The sequence below is a fragment of the Carassius gibelio genome, chromosome A7 (genome assembly GCF_023724105.1).
Source record: "Carassius gibelio isolate Cgi1373 ecotype wild population from Czech Republic chromosome A7, carGib1.2-hapl.c, whole genome shotgun sequence".
Classification (NCBI taxonomy): domain Eukaryota; kingdom Metazoa; phylum Chordata; class Actinopteri; order Cypriniformes; family Cyprinidae; genus Carassius; species Carassius gibelio.
Genome location: NC_068377.1, coordinates 16882638 through 16909085, shown reverse-complemented (window position 1 = coordinate 16909085; position 26448 = coordinate 16882638). Strand labels below are relative to the sequence as shown.

General features: G+C 39.5%; 1 protein-coding gene across 7 annotated transcripts in view; it reads left to right on the top strand.

Moving 5' to 3' along the window:
• The window catches only part of LOC128016678 (zinc finger protein 536), a 175171-nt gene that overhangs the window by 77212 nt on the left and 71511 nt on the right, over positions 1-26448 (top strand). For 5 of the 7 annotated variants that reach the window (XM_052601365.1, XM_052601367.1, XM_052601368.1 and 2 more), the window contains one exon: positions 12141-14398. In XM_052601365.1, the coding sequence (XP_052457325.1) occupies positions 12142-14398 (2257 nt within the window). In that variant the 5' untranslated portion in view covers position 12141. Of the gene's footprint in view, positions 1-8475; positions 8706-12140; positions 14399-26448 lie in introns of those variants that run through there. The other 2 variants (XM_052601369.1, XM_052601371.1) reach the window with 2 other exon arrangements.

Sequence of the window (26448 nt, the reverse complement as noted above, 5' to 3'; positions counted from 1 at the left end):
GGGGAGGAGAGGGACCTTGCCAAATCAGCATGCAAATAACGCCACATTGTTAACTTAATCAGATGCAGGAGAGAAAATATGGAGAGGGGAGAGGAAGGGAGGGAGGGAAGGAAAGAACAAGGGGAGGGGGCCACACAAACAAGAGTCAGGGTCTTCTGAAATGGCGGAGAGTGAAAGATTAAACCTCTCAACCGATGGGGATGATGTTTGCGGGGTGCTGGTGTCAGGTCCCATAGGGGTTAAAGGTGCGTGCGTGCGTGTGTGTGTGTGTGTGTGTGTGTGTGTGTGTTAAGCAGACGACAGAGATGATAGACGCCTCTTCTCAGAGATATATGAAGTGTTTCAGACAGGCAAAGCTCAGTGATTGGCTTCATCACATCCAATCAAGTGACAGAGACCTGATGATCTACATCTGTGTTAGGCAACCCAGTGTTACAGGTGTCACAATGGTTACTAGGGCTGTTTATCGCTACATTTGTTTCCAGATTAATTAAATTATGATTCAAAAGCGTTCAATTTAATTCAATTCCATTTTTTTATTTTGGTATAGTTCAGTTACAGTGTCCATTTTGCTTACAAATGAAAGAAATTCTGTCTCAGTTGTTGATTTAAATTATGCAGGGAAACTTCAGATACTTTTATTAAAATATACTTTAAATAAAAATAAAAAAAAATACAAACTATACTAAACAATACTAAACATGCTGTAGTTCAGTTGCCATTCATTTGACATATATTACAATCAACACAGCATACAAATAAAGTTGTAAAGAATAAAGATAACTTGAAAAAAAATTATGGTTAAAATAATAAACTACTAATTACTAAACTGAATGAATATACAAAACAGTCTCTTTTATTGAAAGATTATGGTGACCCTAAGGTTACATGGTCGGTTAACTTGTGAGAACATGATAATATGTCGTGGCCACAAGATATTAATTGGAGGGAATGTCATATTAACTCATGGGAATGTGATATTATATTGTGGCCATGATATCAATTTTTCGTGGTACCGACATCCTTATGTGGCCTCGAGATGCTATGTTGATGGAACAACATCCGTTTTTCTTAATACGTAAACAAACATGCGTGATCATAGCAACCCAGGATTATCAAGGATTTATTCATTAATATATTGTTTTGAATAAAGAAATTATTATATATTTAATATAATATTATTCTTATATATAAATTATAGCATTATTAAATTATTATATTCAGGGGTGCACATAAGTGTTCTGACATGTTCTGACAGCGCATTTGTGTACCGACACTGTTGACAGCTGTTAATACACAATTACCATTTTAGATCACAAACTGTACAATATAAGTTTTATTTTCGACCTGAAAGAATAAATCTAGTCTATGCTATGCCGTTTTCAAAGCACAATGCAAAACTGTGGCATTCATCCACTGACGCTCTTTAATCAGCAGCGCTAAATCTGGAAGCATGTATACTTACTTGCCGGCAACCTGCCAAAATAAAAGCCTGCTGATGTTAAGTTTGAATATGATGAAAACGCTTTTATTTATTTATTTTTAAAGAGGCAAACAAATAAAGTAGTATTACATATTAGCATTTTATTTTTAAGTTTACTATAAAATAAATGTATTTTTACTTAATATAAGGACTGACTTATATTTTTTATTATATTATCACACACTATTATTTAGTTTATTTTCGATTATTTTATAAAAAAAAAAAAAAAAAAAAAAAACTAAATCAATAAAGTTAATAATTCATTTTTATAGTTATATTAAATGGGATACACTATATGCAGTGTGAGGACCAAACCATATCTCCAGGTTCTCTTATGAGAACCAGGCTGAAAAAATTATGTGCACCCCTGATTATATTAACCATAGGTCATGGCTGTGTTACATGCGGACGTCAGCATTCAGATGAAGTTTATTATAAATTAAACATTTTCATTCCCTCAAATGAATAACTCGTGGCCACGACATATCCCATTCACACAAGTTATTATGTCGTGGCCACGACAAAACTAAGTGAACCGACCATGTCACCTTAAGGGCACCGTAAATGATACGTTTCATTAATATATATATATATATATATATATATATATATATTCCCTTCTCATAATATCTACACAGTTATGTCTATTTTCATTTAAACCAGCTTTATAAAACACTATAAAAACTTCCCGTCTCCTCACCCGCTGTGTAGCTCTGCTGTTTAGCTTCTGACAGCCAAATTGTGCATAGAGGTCACGACCTCCCCGGCGACGCTCATACGGAGATCAGCACGCGAGGTGTGCTGGCGAGCAATGGTAACACATAGAACATGTTAACATGGCAGCTCGAACCGAACCAAATCAGATGAATGGAGGAATATGTGTAATCCCTCCCCACATTTACAAAAGAGCCACGTGCCCACCTCCCATCTCTTGGGACAGAGATACCGGGAGTTCGTTTTTCACTAAAACATCTATGGTTTTATGAACTTATCTTTCCTTGCTCTCCCTTTGCTTTACTCCTCTCCTGCTGACTGTGGGTCACCGTGGCAGCCCTCCCATTAAAGAGGATGAATGTGTTATCATGTTCAAGGTCACATAGGGCAGAGAGGAGGATAAGAATGTGTCGAACGAGCCAGGGGAAGAAGAACAAGGGACTGAGTGAGGAGACGTGTGGAATCTAGTGTGCTGGCCAACCCAGACTTCTCTCAAACTAGGCCTCCGTCTCTTTCCCATCAGTTAAACTCTGATGCACAAATGCCACAGGTGGACGGCCTTACTCTTGACAGGCTTTGATTTGCAGTTCAAGTGGGCTTGGGTTGGCTTTGACCCTTGTTCTCAGGCTTTTGTTCCTGCTATGAAGTGTATTGTTTAAATATAGGGGATGTGAAAGTCATGTATCCTTTTCATATGCTGTTTGAACCAGTGGTTAATGATTTTGAAGTGACATAAAAAGTAAAAAAACATATATATAATCTGTGTGTGTGTGTGTGTATGAAAAGTGCTGTCTGTCATTTTCATCTATAATTACTATTTTTATCAGACTCCTATATTTATGTAATTTTTTTCACTTTAATAGCATGCAAAATAACCTATACATTGACATTAAAGTAAAATGACTGAACCTAAACTGATAAAAATGATAATTTTAGAAGGACATTTCAGACGGCACTTTTGCATATGTATATATAGTGTGTGTGTGTGTGTGTGTGTGCTGTAGTATACGGGTCACAGGTTCTCTTCGATGTCACTATAGGGCTCCTTTACTTAGTTTGAGAATCATTCCTCTTGAAAATAACTTTGATTAAAAGGTGAAATGTTTAGGTTAAAACAAGGTTTTCCAAACACTTCCCAAGCTGCAATTTGTCAGAAACATCGGTAGTCCCGAAACTTGCTATTGGTTGAGTGAGTGTTGCTATGTCATGCTGGTCATGAAGGTTAAAACAACTCAACTGCAGTGTTTTGATAGCGGCACAGTGTTTACACTTTTAGGGGATATCAACCTACTAATGGTCTACTCATAGATGCCTCTGCATATTTTTATTATTTATTTATTCATTTATTCATAACATTGAAAAAATTGCACACTTGATCTTTAAGTTCTGCTCAGTATGTTACCCTAAATGGGTCCTTGAAACACCAAGTATAAAATGTTAATTTGCATGGAAAAATCTCTGTTAAGCTACAGACTGTGCAACACCTGCTTATTTTTGTTGCCTTTCTGCATAAAAAAGAAACAGTGAATGTAGCTTTTTGTGTTGCATGAATCATAAAACCTTTTCTTTTTTTCATTTTTTTTTCATATATATAAACAAAAGCCTTTGAGGTTTGACCAGCTCTGCTTTGGTCGTTTAATCATAGTCGTGTGACAGCGTAACGTTGGCATGGAGGCAAAGGTTTTCTGCCTGGCTTGTGCCCGAGCAGCATTTTTCTCTCTCTCTGTCTCTGATCCTGCTAGGATCTGTGGCCTCACCATTTCCGATAAAGCCTGATAAATAAACATGTGCCCTGATCTCCCTGAGGTCCTCCACCCTCTCTCCAGAATCCACCCATTCCACACACACTTCCTCCCTTCACAATTAGCCCACAATAAAACACACTTTTCTCTTGATAAAGAGAGGCTTTTTAACATACTCTCACCCACCACGGTCTTCCTCTTCTGCTCAGCAGTGATGAGCAACTGTGGAGAGAAGAAATGCTTTAGTAGGCCTGTCTCATCTTACCATTCACAGACAAACAATAGAGCAGAAGACAAACAATAAATACAAAAAAATTACTAAGATAGCTCTAAGTAAAAGAAAGATATGTAACATGTACAAAAAGTCATGAACATTAGCAGTCAGCTCTGACTTCCTGATGCTTTTGATAAGATTAGTGGCTTTCTTAAACAGGATGTGAGCGGGCTGCTTTTTAAAAACATGCCGTATGGACAGAGAATACTTGCGTAACTGTACGTCTCCACACAAAAGTGAAACTTTCTCTCAGTTTAGCTCGGCGAGTGTATTAAAGTGACAGAATAAAGAAGATTAAACATCAGCCATATTAAAAAGGCATGCAGCGGTTCAATATTTAAAAAGCCCATTTGCTATGACAGAAGTGCTTTTTCATTCAAGAGCACATAACTGTGGTACCTGTTTATAGTCTTATAGGCTTGCTTTCTGTGTGTGTGTGTGGGGGAGGGGGGAGGGGGGGTACTAAAAAGGAGATATTTTCAAAAGACATTGAAGAATCATTCAATTAACAGCGGCATGAAGTAAAATAATTACTTGACTTGCCTCCCTTAATGAGTATCTCTAATTAGCCATACATTTGTTTTGTGAAAACTCCAAACTACAGGCTGCGGTTGTGAAGAGCTGGTAAGTAAGTTGGAGCAGCGGCAGATTTTTCTCTCCTGTACTGTCTGTCTTGTGTCGAAAAGCTTGGAGGCACAATTCAGGACCGACGTATGCACACATATAGCGTTAAACACTGAGTCACATCTCTCTCTTTCTCTCTCTTTTCTCCTTTTTTCTCTTTTATTTTAATTAGCCATGCAACAATTAAAATATTCACAAACTAAATTGAACCTTGTCTCCCTCTCCTCTCGACTCGATTTCAGCACCTGTCAAAACAACACCCCTTGTTGGAGTCATTATGCAAAACTCATACGCACAAAACCAGCATGTGTGAGAAGAAAACAGCAATTATTTCTGATATTCACTTATTTGGGGGTTACATTGACATTTAAGTTTTCCACAAAGGTAATCTTTGTTCGCCGCAGCTGAGGTAGAGAGGGTGTCACCTTCAGACAGTCAAATACAGCTTCATATCACATTTAGTCAGGTTCTCTTTGGTGTCCTTAAAGGTATAGTTCACCCCCGAATTATGTCTTTTTTGTCTCCTATTGAACACAAACAAAGATATTTTTTGTCTTCATAATGAGAAGCAGGTCGTGTAGTTTTTGTCATTGTAAGGACAAAAATCTTCAAAATATATGTGTTTGTGTGTGTTCCACAGAAAGGATACAGGTTTGAAATGACATGAGGGGGAGTAAATTTCCATTTGTTTTGTGTGTGTGAACTATTGTTTTAAAGGTTCAGAGCGGGATGCAACAGTTGGAGAGGTGCAGAACTCTTTCCCAATAATGGAGTCATGATTCATTTTTATTTTTTTGCGATTATCTCTCAGTATTGTCCCAGAGTTGCTGTCCTGAGCAGAAGGAAAGATGATGTAATGGCTTGGATGAAGGCCATTTTGCCCATCACCACACTGCATTCATTGTTTTTCGGCTTTTCTGTGTTGAGGTGTAGTCATGCGCGGCGGTTGGTTCGATCACAACTCACTCAGCTTTGCCACTAAGAAACATCCCTGTGTTTCTATCAGGACTGCCAAAAGACCTTCAGGTCAGACAGTGTAAAATGAATCTTTTTTTCACTCTTTAGTGCCAGCTATCTTATGTACAATTGAAATTTCTCCGTAATTGTGGGTGGAAACCACAAGGGAAAGTTTTAGAGATGAATTATCACTTTGGACTTTGGTCTTCATCACTGGCCACTTGACTTTGTTTTTGTTGAGGTGAAAAGCTTAACTCTCCCACTTTGTTGTGCACAGACCCCCTCTAACCCAACTCTAACCCAATTTAACAAATGCTCACAGTTATCCATCTTCTTTCCCTTCTCACAGTCTGAGATCTATAAGCAGGAGGCTCGACCCGCTGTGACTACCAGTGTACCTCTCTTGCACACACATACACACATATACAGAGCACATATGCTGGTCTTCAGGGTAATGCTGCACATGTTTAACATAAAGGGAGGCTTTGAGCTTCAGGCCGTCTATGGATGATGATGAGGATGAGGAAGCAGCAGGCCAGGACAATGAACTGTGAGAATTATTTGGTCTCCCACTGATCATCCCTCCCCTGGAATCCCAACAAGCCTGTCAGACACACAGGATAAAAGCAACAGAATTTTTTTTTCTCTGCTCATCCTTTCAAGGGCTCATACTGATCCCATAGAGATGAGCTGAAAGCTGAACTACCTGTTGAAATGTTCTCTTAAGATGCTCTCAATGACATATTGTGTGAGACAGACACCGGCGGAGACTGAGAGAGTTTTACAGGCTGAGCTAATAGAAGGGAACTGTGTAGAGAGGAAGGCGACGCAACCCGTGTGTATCTGTAACTGTAACAATTTTTCTGTCTGTGGTGGCTTTGCAACCTATGAACTAAGTATAATTAGGTCACTTACTTTCTAACCACAAATAAGAAAACAACCTGCATCATGCAGCGAGCTGTTTGCTGGATTAGAACGAGTTTGTCTTTTCAGGCTGCTTGCGTTTCTTCTGTTTGATTCAGTTTCGGTTTTGTGCTGGGAACCTTTGCTTAATGCCTCATTACAGCTACTAATAATCTAGTTCAGTCAAAGAGCATCGGGAGGAAGAAAAACAAGCCATGTTTTATTGGATTAATGAGAAATATTCTGAAGACCACCTGCAACAGACTAAACACAGGCAGAGAAAGAGACAGATCGGACCTCTCTGATAAGGGCGCAATGATTTAACTGTTGCTATAGGTTTATGATTTTGTTTTTGTATGTTCCTGGCCATATTCCCATAAGTGCATAGCATGCAGTACCGTTTCCATCCATTAAATATGCAACACATGGCAGCCGTTTTCAAACACCAAATTGTTAGTTCCTTTTTGTTTTATACGGGGGCCACTAATGATTAGGAGGAAATAAAACTGACTTTTGCACTTTCTGTAAATAATGATTGATTTATCAATAACGATGACCTCTTTCATAATTAATTAATCAGCCACTGTATAGTAATTAGTCAATGGATTTTGGTCGATAAAGCTTCACAATAACAGAGCAGCTAATGGCCTTGTGATCTGTATTTTTTATTTTCATTTCAACCTCCGAAAACTTTGACTTCAGTTTGTTTTTCTTGTCTATGCCTTCTCCCCCCTTGAAACCTCAGTTTTCTCTAAATGTACACATACTTCTCCCAAACAGTGATGCAGAAGGACACCAAAACGATGTTATAACAAGATACAAAGCCCGAAAGAGCCAGATCTGCTCTGGTGTTATTTGATTTAGGGCTTGAACATTCGGTGTAATCTAGAACATTTAAGAATTAGATGGGTTTTATGTCCTCTTTGAGATTAGTTTTTACACTTAAAAACTCTTTGTTCAGAATCTGTTCAAGGCTAAAGTTTACTTTTACTTTTTGTTAGCAAGTTTGTGTGTGTATGTGTGTGTGTGTGTGTGTGTGTGTGTGTGTGTTTTATATGGAACCTTGATTCTGCCCTCCATGTTGATTTGCGAGAAGCCACTAGAGGACCAGCTCAAGGACGCAAACGCGTACAGGTTCCCTCAAGTTTAATGTAATATTTTGTCGCTACAGAGGCCTTAATTTTGTCGTGTTCACCTTAAGGTTCCACAATTAAAACCCGCCCTCCTGAAAGCTATCTAACTGCTAGATAATGCTAAACATATTCATGCACTTTGCAATTCTTACTGCAGGCTCTGGCAGAAACCACAATCAGTTCAGATATCTTAGATGCACCTTTGTTTAACGTCAGTGCATCGCATTTGCCACTTTTATCACACCTGCCACAAAGTACACTGGCGTGTTTGCATTACTCATAGTGATATATGGATCCTGCTAAATACTCATACAGTAGCTTCAGCATGTGATGTTAAGGCATAAATTACACTGTATGTTCTGTGGTGTTGAAACAATGGCCCTGCTTGACAAAGCAAAGATAAGAAGGACAGCATTTTGACGCTGGCATGTGCACCCTCTAATTAAGATGTGGTTTGCAGAGCTTGCAAAAGAGAACAGAATGTGATGTAAAGTGAGGTAAAGATAAGACATAAATCCGGTTGTTTTGCCATGTTGTTTGAAAGGCTCAGTATTAACCACAGACTGTAAAGCTGCATGCCACTGGGCCCTGTGTGACAGTGCTCTAAAGGAAGTCTCAGTGGCTTTTCAAGAGACACGGCGGCGGTGCACGCGTTAATTAGAGCACGCTGCTGCTGTTACGCTACGTGTGACAGGTAGTATCAGGCCGCTGAGACTCGATCGTTTCATCTAGCTCCTGACTAACCCAGCTGCCCCAGCCCAAAGAGAGAGAGAGAGAGAGGAAGGGGAAGAGGGTCTGGGACAGGGAGCCACCACCGTGTTTGCTGTCAGGCCTACATGCTGTGGGCCACGACTCAATGGCACTGATCCAAATAGGTGAGACATTAGCATTTCTAACAGAGCAAAGATAGGCTGTGAAACTTTGCAGGGCATCCTACGAATGCAGATAACAGAGACATGCTTCGCTGAAGAAATATTGGCAAGCAGAACGCTGAAACCTTACATGTGCTGTAGATTTATGAAGTGGGGTGTTTTAAATTTGCTTCTATGAATAACCGCATGCAAATATGAAGAAACGAATTGCTCATAACACTATTGCTGCGTTCTACTGAATTATAATGGCATTGTCTTAATTTTGACAAAATGCCCACAAATGTGCTAGCTGCTCAGAAATTTTGGTTCAGATGCATTTTCAGATATGCACTAAGCAAGGCAGTGTTTAAGAGCAGATGTATTTAGATTGTAATGACTTTGTTTCATTTTAGATAAGGCTTTTGGCTTGGAGATTCTGCTAATTATTCTGTGGAAAATATGCACTTTACTGATAATTGTTCCACAGTGATGCCTCTCTTAAAGTATTCCCAGTACCAAATTTATTTGTTAATGTATTCATTTCTTAATTTATTTATAGATGCTCTTTAAAATATTGCAGACTGTTCGTGTTATTTTTTGTGGGTGTATTTGTGTTAGGCATCTTCATTCACATATAGAATTGATACTTTGCCTCTGCAGAAGTGAGTGTTTGTGTGTGTGTGTGTGTGTGTGTGACAACACTTAAACCATATAAAATGTTCTTTTTAATCAGAAAAAATAAAAGAAATGACTTGGGAGCAAGGAAGGCATAATAATGCACTTCATTTGCGTAAAGTCGTCATGCGAGGCTATGTTCAAAAACAAACTGGGTTTGTCAGTTCATTTCACATTATTCTTTTGTCTGTTTGCTTTTGTTATTTGTTAAAGATAAAGAAGGAAATCAAATTGAAGAAAAGGGCAAGCAGTTATCTCTCCAAATGAGCAACTGCTCATCATGCCTCGCTTAAATCATAGATTTCTATTGCAGAAGGCATGCTGACCACATTCAGAAAGGGCCTCGCCTGATTTCTGCCAGGATTTGCTGCGACGTTGACGAAAGCAATTTGAACAACTCGCTTCCCATAAGAAACTCCAAAGTCATAAGTCGTCAGACTAAACCCAAACACCAGTATTTTTAGGCCTTTGAGGACCGTTGCTTTAATCACATGACTTGGCAGAGCGAGCCGTCCATGATTTATATTTGTCTTGCATTTATTCCTGTATTACATTTTGCTGAATATCAAAAATCTCACAGAACTGCTTAGCCATGTGTAATTTGCAGCGCACGTGTTTACACGCGTGAGTGTGTTTACAACAAACACAGTCTTTAAAAACACAATACACCTACAGTGTATTGTTCACATCCAGATTCCAGCATTTTTTTTTCTTTTAAATTCCTCAGAGTCATAACTCTGGACTAAAGAGGAATGGCATTCAGCAGCAGCCCACAGTGTGTTTAGCAGTGACTGGAAGTGGCCTCAGTTTTTTTATTCATGTTGGAGAGATAAGACTGCAACCGACATGGTGTAGGAAGAGCAAATAGCTAAAGAACAGGCGGCCCTTATTAGAGTTCTTATGAGAGCATCAGCAAATATGTGCTCCAATCCCACTGCCTTCTACAGCAGACTACTGTGTGTGTGTACATGCTGGTTTGTTAGTCTTTGTGTATTTGTTTCCACAAATTAAGGTGGTTTTTTTTTTTTCTCCAAACCAGACCAGTAGGTTCTTTTAACTGGTTGTCTGAATTGCTGCTGCTTGTCAGCAAAGAAATCAGGAAGAGTTGAAATATCATGTGCCAGCGGCCCAGGTGCTGAGTCATTAGGCAGTCCTACTCTAACAAGTAAACTGGGTCAATCGGCACCATTTAAAAGGTTTATTAATGACCAAAGGGTGTGGGTTCCTGGCCCAGAACATTTTACCCTTCCTCAGGTGATGAGTGTGTGAGAGACTAACCAGCATGTGTTTCCAAATAATGCAGATAGAAGAGAAAGCTCTCATATCAATCTTTCTGGATGCAGTTTCCTGAACACCTGCTCTTGCCATTCCCTTTGTTCAAATGACCACAGTGCATCACATTCATAATCATGTGTTAAAGCACATAGCCACCGTTTCCAGGCAGCATACTAATCAGCTTAATGAGATATTACAATATTTTGTTGACCAAAGCAAAACGTACTTTATTGTTTCTGAAGCTTGACCCTGTCATTTTCAGGGGAATGCAGCAACATCTGTATCCTCCCTTAAGATGGTGAGTATTATGCTAAATAAGAACAAGCTATCGAGATGACAACAGGCACTGCTCATGTATTAGTTTTAGGCTGGCAGTTCACTGGGCCACTCTGTGGCCATTTTAAATGACTAGGAAGCCTCTGATTCTTTGGGAACCCTTTCAATAATGCCAACTGTTGTTTTCTTCTCATCGGAAGCCATACAAGAGTGAGAGAACAGAGAGAGGGGGAAAAAAAGGTGAACACAGAATGATTTGCATCAAACTTAATGTGCCTCTTAATGGAAAATTACGCCAAGACAAGTGTCGCAACAGTGAGATAAGGACTTGTGTTTACTGGAGTAACCCCTTGGTTTTAAGTGCTATTGTTAATATCATAATTGTAGTATTGCGGCAGCTTCATGACAATACCATTGCTCTGTTTCATTAAGGCGTGTAATTGGTGGGATTCTGATAGGATGGGACCAAGTAGCTTAATTATGCAGCGCCTTGCCGTGCTTACTGGGTAATTATTGCCTCCAAAATTGTGTTACTGTTTGAGAAAAAGTTCTGAGAGTTGCAGCTTCTCTCCCCAAGTGTGAGAGTACATGTAGTACTTCATAAATCAGAGGGAGATGAACTCACTCTTTTTTTTCTTCACACTTGTCACTGAAGTGCAGTCATCATTATTAACCATTTCCTCACACCACAGTCAGATTGCTGACGTACAAAGGGATACTCAATAAGGAACTGAATTAACTGCCGTATGGTGTTATTTTCTTTTCCAGACAATGCAGTATAAAATCTGAGATGTAGATCCACACAAAAGAATATATGTACTGTTTTTTTTTTTTTTTACCTGTACACCCAATTCAGCTAAAAAATGAAACACCTTTGTGTTTGGGCTAAAGTCTAAGACAGACTTGATGTTGTGATGCTGTTTAAATGGAATCGGACCGTCACCACACTTCATGAACATTTCTCAGACAATGGTAAAGATAGTGTACTGTGACCTGTTCTGTTCAAATACTTTACTTCTTTACTTCTATTGTTGATATTTGTTACTGTTCTGCATAAAATGTTACTTTCATTTATATATTGTTCAGTAATTCCTGTTGATTGTGCACAGTGATAATACAATAAGTTTACTAATGATGCCTTAAGGCTAGACGGAGGTGTGCTGACTGAATACCTGCTGTTCTTTGATTTTGTATAGTGTACTAAATACTTTTTTTGTCTCTTTTGTCCTTTAGTATGGAGGACTCTAGTTTGTGCCTTGGTGTATCCTCGGTGGTCCCGGATGTTGACACCCATCTCAGCAATGCAGTACTTAATGGCCGCTACCCAATCAGTCAGAAACTTCATCAGCTGACTGCTCAGCTGGGTCATGCCTTTCCTGAACTACAGAGTCGCCAACAGATCCCAGAGGAAAAGGCAGCCACCCCGCTGGATGAGAAAACCCATGCTGCCTTAGCTAGTCAGCCAATCAGTAGTCAGATGGCCTTACTGGCCAACCAGCTTAACCGTGACATGGATGTAGGTGCCCTGAGTGGTCTCAATGGCCGTGTTGATTTGCAACAATTTCTCAATGGACAGAACTTGGGTATCATGTCCCAAATGAATGAAATAGAAGATGATGCCCGTAAGAACCGCAAATACCCCTGTCCACTATGTGGTAAGCGCTTCCGCTTTAACAGCATTCTGTCTCTTCATATGCGTACACACACTGGAGAAAAGCCCTTCAAATGCCCCTATTGTGACCATAGAGCTGCTCAAAAGGGTAACTTGAAGATCCACCTCCGCACCCATAAGCTGGGAAATCTTGGTAAGGGCCGTGGTCGTGTACGTGAGGAAAACAGACTGCTTCATGAACTTGAAGAGAGGGCCATTCTACGTGATAAGCAAATGAGGAGCAGCTTGCTGCAACCCTCTCAACCTATCAACCTTCCAACCCATTTGGGTATTCAGAGTCACAACCAGCAACAGCCTGGCTCTGCCTGTGGCCTGCTCACTCCAACTAGTATCAGTGGCTCACCTGATGGACTGAGCCAGCCGTCTGCCTCACCTAAGCCTGCAGGTGCCAACCTGCAAGATGAGCAAGCCCTCAATCCAGCCCAAGGATTTCGGTGCACTTTTTGCAAGGGTAAATTTAAGAAGCGCGAGGAGCTAGATCGCCACATTCGCATTCTCCACAAGCCCTACAAGTGTACCCTGTGTGAATTTGCTGCTTCCCAAGAGGAGGACCTCATTTCCCATGTGGAGAAAACCCACATCACAGCTGAATCAGCCCAGGGACAAGGCACAGGAGCTGGCAATGGAGAGAAGCCAAACAATGAATTTCGATGTGAGGTTTGTGGCCAGGTCTTCAGTCAAGCTTGGTTTCTGAAAGGCCACATGCGGAAACACAAAGACTCCTTTGAGCATTGCTGCCAGATCTGTGGGCGCCGTTTCAAGGAGCCCTGGTTCCTTAAGAATCACATGAAGGTACATCTAAACAAGCTGGCCATCAAGAGCAAGCCCCCTATAGGTGGAGGAGCTGATGAAGATAGACCCTCTGTGAACAGCATGAGTAGCTTGGCACAAGAAGCCCAAGCCAATCTGTATTCACGTTACATTTCTTGTCTACAAAGTGGTTTCCTCACACCTGACAAGCAAGGCCTGGCTGAACAGCAGCACCAGATGCTGGCAAAGGCAGGCATAGCTATGAAGGAGAAGGAGATGCTTGGAAAGCTCCTAAACCCAATGGCCAACATGAGCCACGGCTTAGGGGAAAATGAAAAGCGCTCACTCTTGAGTTGCCTGAACCTGGTACCCCCTCTGAAGTCAAGCTGTATGGAGCGCTTGCAAGCCGCAGCAAAGGTAGCGGAGATGGACCCCCTGAACAGCTATCAAGCCTGGCAAATTATGGCTCGTGGAATGGCTATGGAACGCTCTTTCATGCCAAAAGAGCAGCACCATGGGGGGCATGGACAAGAAGATGAACTTACCAGTGCAGCTGGGATTGTTCACTTTGGGAAAGACAAGCTTGAGCACCCAACCTTAGGCTCTAGTGATGCTTCCAAGCAGAAGCAACACCCTGATGTCCTTCATGGAGTGAAGACAAGTGGAGGCATGATGCCTTTGAAAGATGAGGGTGTAAGCTTTGATAGCCACCGTGACTTCTTGCCTCACCATGGGGCTCTGAGCCTGGGCCAAGGGCTTGAGTACAGCCTGGCTGGCTTGAAAGAGAAAGCAACTGAGTGTCCCGACTGTGGTAGAGTTTTTAGAACCTACCACCAGATGGTGGTCCACTCCCGGGTACACAGCAAGGACCGTCGAACCCTAGAGGACAGCTCCCAGCATGGTCTGGACGAAAGGCGTGGCTCAGCTAGTGACCCTGAATCTCAATCCATCAGCCGATCCACCACCCCAGGCTCCTCCAATGTGACAGAGGAAAGTGGTGCTGGAGGTGGGCACTCCCAAACGGGCAGTGTGCAGGATGACAGTCCCCACCCTTCTTCTCCTTCTTCAGGTAAGAAAGTTATCATTCTGTATGCATGTATATATCAAAAGCAAATAAGGACAAGGAATAAATCTTCCTGGATATTTGACTGAGGCTGGCACACTCTGCTGTTTGCTAGATAACAGTTGAGCCAGGGGATCAGCACAATATTATACACAGCCCTCTAAAGTCACACAATAAGGAGTGCTGAATTGAATGAATGTAAACTTTATAAACAGAAGAGCGCAAATCAAACACCACATTGCTGTTGCCTCTCCATGCATCTCTCAGAAATCAGAGCTTGGTAAGAGTAACATCACATACAATAATACATCATACACAATCTATTATTTGTATATATTTAAAAGGCAATGATTTTAACCTTAGGCTATGAAATGATACATTAATTAATGGAATAAACACAGCGAGATCACCAATCAAACAGCTGCGTTGCGCGTCTCAGTCCGTCAATAACCAAACCAGTTCCCTCTCTTAAGAGTTGGCTTATAATCAACTTAGATGCAGATATTTTTTTTTATCTTTTGCTGGTTTGCAAGGCACACGCACATTTGTTTAGTAAGTTAAAAAAGACTCGCTTAGAGAATTCTGAGTAATGAAAATGTGCACCTTGAATTCATTCAGTCATGTTCAAACGATCACTAATCGTTTGTCATTTAGCGTACTATATATATAGTATTAAAAGTATATTTAAATACATGTCTAAAATTAGCTTTTCGGTCAGTTGTCTGTCATTACATTAAATTTAAACAGCAATTATCCAATGAAAGCTTTACAAAGTAGCAGAATTACAGGCCTAAGAGAGCAATTTCACATTGGGTAGAAACGAATGAGGCCGTATGAATTGGTGAGCTGTCAGTATCAATGGGGTTCAGATCCAAACAGCACTAGCATGCTAGTTGTGTTTAGGAGGACACTAAATAAGACACTGATCATCAAACATCAGCATGATGCCTATATTCTCTGTGTAAAGAAAATGCTAAGGTCTTTTAGAATAAGTGACAGCAGGCCTTTAAAGCTTTGAAAGTTATCTGTCGACTTTAGTGATAGTTAACAATAGGCAGCTAAAGCAGAGAAGCCACCACTGAAACCAATGAAAAGGAAGTGAATGCATTTGTGCTTCGGTATTCTTGACAGTTGAATTTTTCAGATAGAAAATGGCGGATTGTGATGTTGCTGTTTGGTGGTGAGAATGTGATCAAATAGTCTAGCAATGTAGCAATGCAACGTAAATCTGAGGAGCACATTCAATGCATGACTGACAATTAAAGTTAGTGTTCAAACAGCCCTCAAACACCCTCAGAAGGAGTTAGTGTCTTTACTTACTGTGTTCTTAAACTAATTCATTAATGACATTTATGTACTTTAGCTATCCTTTGGTATATGTTAAATTCTCCATTAACAATGAAGTTTACTATATAAAAACAACAACAATATTCCATTCTCACAATGGAAAGCTTATGTGGATGTACAGACATGTTACGAGTGATTAAAACATCTTACTGGAAGGGAGAGGGAGAGCAAACCCCGCCCCATCTTTGAAACTCAGAGCTTGTGAGATAAAAATGTATGTTTAGTGGGATTAAGTGAAGCTGCAGCTAATGATTACAGAAGTTTTAAAGGTAACTTTCTCATTCCTTGGGGTGGTACACCACTGTTAAGCAGCCTGGCTGTTAATTAGGTCACGTCTATGTGATAATCAGTTAGCTTAAGCTAAACAAGACACTAATTAAAGATATACATATAAAGCAGGTCAAAAAAAATGAACTTCATTTGCTGGGTGAAATGTGCTTTTAAGTCATCAAAAAAAGAAAAAGAAAATAAAAAGTGGCTTAGCTTAAGGCTCTAAGCAACTTAATTTCAAGAGCAAAGAAGAAATTGTTTATTTATTCCCAGTCCTTATCACCCTCATGTTGTGAGATGAGTTTGAACATGCAGTGGGCTATGTTTATTTTAATCTAAGGAATAATAACAGACAACCCCCACCCCAATTAGGAATTAATGAAAATGAGAAGAAGATAAAACCTATTTTCTTTACAGAGACTATTAAACCTAAACACTCCTCAGCAGAAAGGAGGGTATGTTACGGAAGTAATTATCCGGTGAATTTTAATGCAGGAAGTTTTCATTATTTTGCATCTCTCTTACTACTACTTTGAGATTTAGCTCATGGCATTTTATAAACTCGTCTCAAGCTTTTGTTAGATTGGCAGGGTATTTGGAATTAAAGTGATTAGTGTCAGTAACTGAATCATGGGACAGAGAAAATACAGTTTATTTATTGATTCTTCGGGACTCTCATAGCTTTTATGGTACATAAGTAGAACAGTTTTAATAAACACAAATCGGAGAAATTGGTTTTGTGATGTTTTGGCAATGTCACCATTACTTATTTTTTTCTCTCTCTTCCTCTGTACCATCTTACCATGTTCATGCTATTTTGCTATAAACTATTCTCTCTCTCTCTCTCTCTCTCTCTCTCTCTCTCTCTCTCTCTCTCTCTCTGTAAAAAAAATAAATACAAATATTATTTATTCAAGAAATGTAACAGATTCTTTGGTGGTTTGAAATCTCAGATATGGCCATATGTTTTGGATAATTTAATCTCGCTGAAAGTCTGAAACTCTCACCCAGGTATTTTTAGCAGGCTGAAACAGGTCCCCATGAAGATTTTCCCAAAAGTGTAGCCCATCCTCTGTTCCTTATATTTTAACAAGACACCCAATGCCCACAACAGTTTCACAGCATGATGCTAGCGCTAACCATACTTCACTGTAGGTATGCTGTTTTTGAGGTGTGGGCAGTGTTACATTCATGCCACACATATTGTTTTACATTTTTGGCAGAAAATCTTAGCTTTTTTGGCAAACGTCCTTCCACATGATTCTTGAATCTGACTTCTTTTGTGTCCCCCTCCCAGATACAGTATGTGCCACACCAGAAGTAGCTGAGCTCATAATGTGAGTGATTTTTGAACCTACAGTATAATCAGCTTCTGAAGTTTGTAGCCTGAAACACTGTAGCTCTGAATACTTGTACAAGAAAAAAAAAAAAAAAAAATGAGTATCTGAGTGTTTGATGTCACTTTTCTCATCATTAGTGATGCCCATTTTATATATATATATATATATATATATATATATATATATATATATATATATATATATATATATATATATATATATCAGTTGGAGCAGGCAGGGAGCTCTCACTGTGCAGCGGGCATAATGCCAGCCCCCCCTCTTTTCTTGAGACTGACCTTCAGGTCTCTTTGCTTTCAAGCACAGGGAGGTGCGTGTGTTTATGGGGGAACGATGCTACAGTAAGGAGCAGGCAGTTTGGCAGATTCTCTGACATACTTATCTAAAAGTATGCATGCACATTCTCAGAGGGTTGCGTTTTCAGGCCATGACACAAAACATGTACTTTACAAGCCCTTACAAACTAAAGGTGTGATGTACAGGGAAGGAAGTGTTGCACTGCCTGTTTACCTACTGGTGCTTTAATGTTTAATGCAGCATGTCTTTATTAGAACAGCATTGGTGAAAAGTATTTCTTCTCTCATAAAGATGATTTTGAGTCTTTTAATTAGCAAAGATAAAAAAAAAAGAAAAAAAAAGAAAAGACATGTCATGGCACGTGTGTGTGTGTGGGGGTGTGTGTTTAAAAATTGTTTTTTTGTTTTTAATTTTTGGGGGGAGGGTGTATATGTTTATGTAGTATGCAACAGGATGTGGCATGTCATACCTCTGTTTTACTTTTAATATCTCACTCGTTCCTCTAACCCAAAGAGAACAGACTTCCTTTATCATGTGTCGTTTTTATTTGCTTTTTTCTTTACCCTCTCTATAACGTACTGCCGTCTCCCTTCAGCAAGCTCACCCAACCTCTAAACCACCTACCCACTGCAATTTTGAGTTAAACTTGAATTACAGTAATCAACAGTAACATCTCAACTGTGAAAGAAGGTCGACACTATCGCTTTTGTCTTTGACTCTGCACTTGTTTAAACACAGAGAGAGACAGATAAAAAGGGGGGAAAGTTGCCTCAGAAATGTCCTCTAAAGGCCTTTCTCCTCTCCTCTCAATAATCAACCTTAAATATGCTTCTTGTGCAATAGAATTTCCAGCCTCTGTACATCTCTTCCACCTCTTTCCTTCTCTCTTTTTTTAGTTTATTACATTTTTCCCTATTCTCTTTTATTTTTTATTACCATTACAAGATTGGCTTGACTGAGGTGGGGATATATTGTAATTTCAGATTCCGCAGTCTGAATTGGGCTTCATAAACAAGAGGGGTTCATTCCTGATAGTGTTTCTGAATTCATTATTGTGGGACTTTGAGTGACAACTGAGAGAGTGAGAGAGAGAGAGAGAGAGAGAGAGAGAGAGAGAGAGAGAGAGAGAGAGAGAGAGAGAGAGCAATGAAGAAAGAGAAAGGAAGTCTTAAAACAGAAGCATACAATGAATGGCAAAACACAACACAAGCACACGTGTGAGTCTGTGTGTGTGTGTGTGTGTGTGTGTGTGTGTACTGTATATATATACACACGCATCATATACATGGCTTGATAGTTACATAGCTTGACACTGAATATAGACTGACTGTAAAGAAATACTGCACTCATATACTAATACTGATACTACAAGCTGCATGTGCTTTAATACAGTTTTCACTCAGTAATAATAATTACAAACAAACACAAAATATATATATATATATATATATATATATATATATATATATATATATTTGAATATTTCAATTTTGAAGCCAAAATAGTTTAAAACATAATCAAGTGTTGTTTACAACTTCGAAAAAAAAAACAACAACAAAAAAAAACATTATTTTACAGTTTGTATTTATAAAGTTAGTACACTAACATTTATCATATCTGGCCCTGTGTGGCAGTCAAGAAATGCTTATTAAGGATCATACCCCTCCCTTTTTTATTTCAAGACATCCTTGAACAGGATTCATGTACTGCTAACTTGAGAAAACCAAGTGATAAAGCATGTTGCCTTTATGAACATCCTTTTTTTTTCTTTTCTTTTTGCTACTGCCGAATCTCTGTTGCTTCAAACCTGCCTTGTATTTTTCCTCCAGTTGAGAATCCTCCATGTCTAAATATTGTTGGGAGGAAGAGCATTTTAACATGGCAAGGATTATCAGTATATCCCCAGGTCTTTACAGCTTGCCGCCGTTTTGGGCGAAACACTTGCTCCATACAAATTGAAATTGGATTTGCCAATGGAAGCCTTAGGTTATAAAGCATGGATATTCATCTAATTACACAATTACAAATTGGAGTAATTACATATGCAGACTTGCTGTACAATGTAATTGAGGTGTAATTAAAGTCGAAATAACCCAAACTGCTATGCAAAATGCACGGCTATCCACAGTGGCACAGACCTCTTCATCCTTTCTGACCTATGGCATCAGTTTCAAGCAGATGTTTATTACGTTACTTGTTCAGTTTATGAGAAGGAGAAATGATGCTACTCAAGTTCATTCAAATGAGTTTTTTAGTTCACAAACTGTGTTTGAATGCCCAGGAACTCCTATTTGGGATTGTGATGTGTTCACACATCTGATGAAGTCTGTTGTGATTAAAAATAAGATGTTCTGAGCCCTAAAATGACAAGAATTAGCTTTTGCAAGACAAAAGAGTATTACTTATCATTAACGGCATCTCTGTCATATTCCCTCTCCCCTGCTCCTCCTCTCTCTTTTTCTTTCTGTAATTTTCTTTTTTGCTCTCCCAAATCTTTAAAATGAGGACAGACTACATTTCTCTCTCATGTGCTAATTAGGAACTGTAGACCTTGGAAGAATTATGTCAATGTTTATTCCTATCATTCACCTTCATTATAGTTCACACCCTCTGCCCTCTCACCCAGCATGCATCTCTATCACTTTTTTTTTTTCTTCCATAATTCTCATATTTAATTTGAATGCTGCATTCAGTCTTCCTATGCATGTACTGCAACTCGGTGTTCTTTCTCTTAAATCTGTCATCTTTTCTTGAAGTGTAATAATAATAAATAAAAAAATGTCATGGTGTGTGAGAAAAATACTATTATACTGCTTTATTTCAGTACAGTGGGTCAGGACTCTGGTGTGTTTAAATGATAAAAGTTCTATTCAACGTGCTAATTGTCAGTGTGCTCTGTTGATTGACGTGTCTTAGATAAATGTAGACTTAGTATTTTTGTGCACGCCTCAATAAAAAGGGCAATTTATTTCCCCTTAGCAGCAGCTCATTTGATTTCTCTGTTTCGCATGCTCACTTTTTCTCTCTTTCCCTTGTTATACTCTCGCTGTTTCCCTCCCTTTCTCTCAATTTGTAAATATTACCCATAGAGGCAATTAGCATAGCTTTTTTCCTCACTATATTTAAAATTCCAATTGTATTCCAAAGTGTATATGAAAGAGCTTCCGTGAGTGTCGTCTCTCTGTGCTCACCGTACCCCTTTGAGGCTATCAACGGCAGTCCTTATGAAACATTTATCAGTTTGTTTTATGTCTTAATGATCCTGTTAGGATTCCCCGCTTGGTTATGGAGAGGACAGCGAAGGAAAGAAAGGAAAGAGAGAGAGAGAGAGAGAGAGAGAGAGAGCGTAAACTGCATCCATTATACCAGATTTTAATTCCATGTCTTTGCCAAAACATTGCTTACCTTTGCATACAAGCCTCCTTGGCAGGGCTGCGCTTTTCCATCAGTTTCTTCATTTTCTGTTTTATGTTTTTATAATTAAAACATAATATTTATCTTTCCCCAACAGAAGGCTGTCGTACTGGGGTAGGAAGAGAGTTTGAATATTAATATTTTAAATGCATCAATACGAGGTCTTTCAGCCAGCTGGAAAGGTGTCATCACTTTAAACAAGATAATGGTGTCTTGTATACTATTAAATTTACTTGTTAGAGAAGAAAAAAATGAACCATCTTGACTAAGGAATATGAAAATGTCATCATCAGGCTGCTGAGGAAAACAGGACTTTTAGTTTGGCTTAAATCGAAGAGTTTTGAATTAGTGCTCACTAAAGTAGATGCAAAGTGTCATTATTGACAATCACAATCTTTACTGGTGAAAACAAAAAGTTGATTTGCTGGAGGGTTGGATGGTTCTGCGGTTTTTGTGAGTGGAGGGCGACAGCTGTCTTACTCTGTCAGAACTGAATTCCTCTGGAATGAAACCACCTCTCTCTCTTTCTCTCTCTCTCTCAAACCAGCGCATACAAATGGCATATTTGGGAGGGAGGGTGCTTTGTTTGAACAAGTTAACTTGGGCATGATTGGGGTGCCTCCCGTGTGAAAGAGCAAGTGAATACATTGACCTTTGTCTCATTAAATATGGAGGACCAGCCATGTGATACCATGACAGAAGAATCCTCCATCTCCATTTGCTTCCCTTCCCTTCTCACTCTCTCTTGTTTACTCGTCTTTCTCTCACGCACTTGCGTAAACACAAGTTACGGAGGTGTAAAGCAAGAACATTATGTAGATTAAAAGCAGTATTTAGAGAGAAAGACACATGTGTCAAAGTCCCAGCCATGCTGTGGCATTCATCATGCACTGATGAGTATCTCTCCCCTCGTCTTTCCCTCTCTCCCTCCTAACCCCATTGACAGGCCACATAAAAAAGCCTTTGTGTCAACATCACGGCACTGACATGAGGCAGATAATGACATGAAAAGTTTGCCTCTTCTTCTCCGCACCCCCCCATCTTCATTTTAGCGATAGTTATCTTCTAATCAAAGGCGAAAGGAGAGTAAAAAAAAAGAAAAAAAAAAAAAAAGTCCATGGATTAAGATCTTCATTTCCTCTGTCTCTCTTTTTTTTAGCCTGTGCATTCCAATTGTTCTTAAAATATTTGGCAATGTCAATTAGTAAGTGAGCAGAGCTAGCTGATGAACACAATTTTCCACTAGACTGAGCACCCTATTGTTGTGGAGCGAGGAGCAGATTTCTGAGGTCATTATCATTCCCCGTTAGCCTGGCCCAGCTGCTCCTCTCGGCTTCAGCCAAACTCCACACCACAGCTCTGGTAGCAGGCAGCAACAGGGGGCCTGGAGAGAGAGAGAGAGGGGGAAAGAAGGGAGGGCTGACATGAGCGAGAAAGAGAGAGAGGTAACACGCTAAAGAAAAAGTGTGGCTGTGATGATACGCAGGGATCGTTAGGGGGGCCGAGACAAGCGAATGATGCTCAGATTACTCTAATAAAGGCTAAAAAGAACGATTGAAAAAAGACAGCTATGTCACGCGATGAAATTAGAGAGGAAGAAATGGGGATAAAGAACAAGAGAGCGAGCGGATGGAGAAACAGAAGGAAAGAAACACGGTGCTTGGAGGGAATTAAAAAATCAGTCATACGCTTCTTGGAGGCGAACGCAGAACGCTGAGATTATGAAGGCAAAAGATTTGGATGGTAATGCATAAAGATCCAGAATGACATACTGCTCTGGTTGGGCAAACCTCTCCCCCAACAGACCCCTGTACTGGCAGGCAGGGGCACGAGAGAGCAGCCCCAGCGAAGCCATCCTGTCTACTGTAGAGTAACTACAATGAGGGAGAGATGAACACATGGTGGAAGTGAGGCAGGGGTGAAAATGAATGCAGTTCTAAATGAGTGAAAACACTGTATGTGTTATGAGGGAGGAAAGCTCATGAATGTCTAAACTAATGATAGTGACAAGTGTAGAGGGTGTATGTCAAAGAAAACACATATAACAACGGAAGGAAAAAACTGGAGGACTAAAAAAATGCTGGGGAATATACATCATGCTTTTATCTACAGATTTTGTTCTAATTGCATCTGACTGCAGCATATCTGTTTTCTCTTGTTTTTATTTCTGACTTAAAAACTTTAGTTCTCGTCTGTGTTCACATTCCATTAGGATGTGTGCGGGTTGCATCATGCTGTTTCTACACTCTTCCACCAGGTTATTAAAGAAGGGCCAAATTACTTACAGAATGGATGTTTTTTTAATGAAGTTAAAACAAATTAGCTTCTTGTGCTACATAAATATACTAAATTCTAAAACCTAAGCACTGAATTATATGTTGTAAAAAGACTCTACGTTTTAAATAAACATTTTTTTTTTATTCAGAGGTAAAGTATAATTAAAATAATGTAATTAAAACTTACATTTTTCACACAATATTTGCATGTGCTACCCATTATGAATTTGAAAGTTCTGTTTTGTACATTTTAATGTAAAAGATTGTTGAAAAGTAAACGAATGTAAGACAGTGACTTGAGTTTCTCGTTTTTTACGGAGATTGATCATTTTTTTCAGGTAACCTAGAAAATACGCTTCATGTGTTTACATGTAAATTAATTCAAAAATGTTACTTAAACTGACTACATCAAGCTGAGTAATTAGGTTACACTAACAAATTTATTATTTTTTTATTCTGAATGATCATTATCAGGTTTATTTATCCACTGTAAAAATGTAATTGTTCTGTAATTACCTTAAAATTAATTTTTTTATTTGATCTAACCCTTAAAAATTACTTGATGTAATACAATAGTTTCAATTAAGGCAAATGAAATAATATTTTGAATAAAACAGTCAATTTAGATGTTACCACATGAGACACAATTTTAAGTTTTTTTTTTTTTTTTTTAGCTGGTGAAACATTTCACATTTTATTTAAAGGTTCAATTCTTGCTATAAACGAACCATTAACTATGACTTTTGCCTCAATAAAATCCTAAGTTGCTGTTTATTAATTAATAAGTTAGTAAGGTAGTTGTTAAATTTAGGTATTGGGTAGGATTAGGCTTGTAGAATATGGTTATGCAGAATATGTGGTTTATGGGTATTAATAAACAGCCAATATGCTAGTAATATGCATGCTAATAAGAAACTAGTTAGTAGTGAAATTTGGTCGCTATTAAAAGTGTAACTTTTCTCTCTCTTTCTCCCATCTTTATATTCAAGTAAAGTTTGAATGAATGTTGAACTGACTATGAATGAAGGGCTAAATTGATTATTTTCAATGTTTAGCACAGGTTTAGGACTCTCCTTAACCAACACCAATATGCCTCAACCACCTGGACTACATGACAGCAGCCAATCTATGCTATCTTGTTGCCTAGAGAAGCATTTTTTCCTGCTTTCTGCAGTGTTCCTCCCACATTTTTAGCTATATAATGCTCTGGAGTAGTTAAGTTTCTCGCAAACTAAAGCAGGCCACCACATTGTTTTGTGACCGTTGACAGTGACAGTAAGAGACACTTTGAAGATGACTACCTCCTGTTTAGAGTGAGCGGTTCGTGATTAATAAGAGGTGAGTTATTTGATCTGGAGTGGAGGGCACTGTGGCATCTTCACTGGAGTATGTCTATTCTTTCCCTCCCCAGAAGGAGGGACATTTGACTCATCAGCATGGAAGAGCCATCCATTTCCTTCCATGCAGAGACACTTGAATCATCACCAACTACACCCCCCCTCCCAAAAAAAAACACAAACAAAAAAACTATTGCATTCTCTGTTTAATCTAGCAATTCATATGTCCATGTAGCGCTTCTTTATCATGTGGAATTCAATGTTCTACCAGCTGCCTTTTATTCTGCATTGATTAAAACAGCAAAAGAGGAGATGAAGTGTTTTATTCATTCTCTTCAAAACATTCTCATACCTGCATCATTGTTTCCAAAGGAAGCTTTTTTTTTCAGATGATGAAAGCCCCTTTGACTCAAAGAAAGAAAAAAAAAGAGAGAGAAAAATACATTCTCTCACTTTTGTACTTGCCAGCTGTACGTTTTAATGTGCTCCCAGAAGCATTTTCACTCCTCCCCGTTCTCTTGGCACACCATCTCCCTCTTGCCCCTTTCTGACACTCGCCGTCTATACGTCTTATCCTCCCCTCACCTACCTGTAGAAAGTTTGCGTTAGTTGTGCGGCACAGCATCAAAGCAGTGCTCTCAGCTTGCAGCTGCCAAGCTCCTCGTCCCCTGTTAGCAGGCATCCAGCTGTCAGGCGCAGAGAGGGGGAAAAGAGGGAGGAAATCTCTCACCAGCCATATGGTACCCGGCTCTGCCGCAGCCTCGCCGCTCCACGGGCAAATGGCAAACTCATAGATCTCATCAACACTCCTAATATCCAGCTTGGAGATGGAGAGTATTAGCCTTTTCACCCTCCTCCATCCAGACCTGACTCGGTCGAGGAGCGGGTTCCCGTTTAGTGCAAAGCGACACTTTCTCTTTGCTGGCCGAAAGGGGAGAGTACGTTTCTGGAAGTTTTTTTTTTTTTTTTTTAAATGGATGCTTTCCATGCACTGTTACTTGATTTTTGGGTCTCGCTTAAAGCGCAGCTGAACGAAAATCCCTGAACAGGTTGTGGTGTTTGAAAAAGTGGTGCGAAAAGCAGACACATTAAAGATTCCGCGTGACCGACCCTCGAGAGTTCGGCTTCCGCGTTTGTTCTATTAGCAGGATGTTACGTCTACTCTTCTAATCCTAACAGGCCTGGGATATCAGACTCCGCCGTCTCGCCGTAAGTGGTGCCTTATGGCAGCGCAAGCTGTGGCGAAGCAGTGGAATTATGGGTACATTACCGCATAAGGCTGAAAACACTGTCAAAAACGGCACGGGTGAATCCCGCATCCGTATGCGTATACCGTTTTGGAGTTTAGCCTTGAGCAGAAGGTACATAGAGTAATTGGTGCTGGGAGATTGTGTTTGTGAATTTCACTATTAATGGATATTTATCGACGGAAAAGGAGGGGGTGTCTCTTGCAAAAGAAAAGAGAAATGAACGAAATGTGCACTCACAAATATTTCTTATTTTGCTTATTTATTTTATTCCGCAGCCCAACCTGAAGCGGTCGCCATTAGCAGTGAGAGCTGGGGAGATTAATATGGCGGTTGCAGCATTTTGGAGGGACGGTAACGTTAATGGTCCCACTGGGTTTTTAATGAGTGTTGTGCCCCAAACAAAATGAGCTAATTAGTGTTATCATCCATATATCAGGCCGTACACATACACACTGATCTACGCTTAAACACACACACACACACACACACACACACACAGCAAAATGC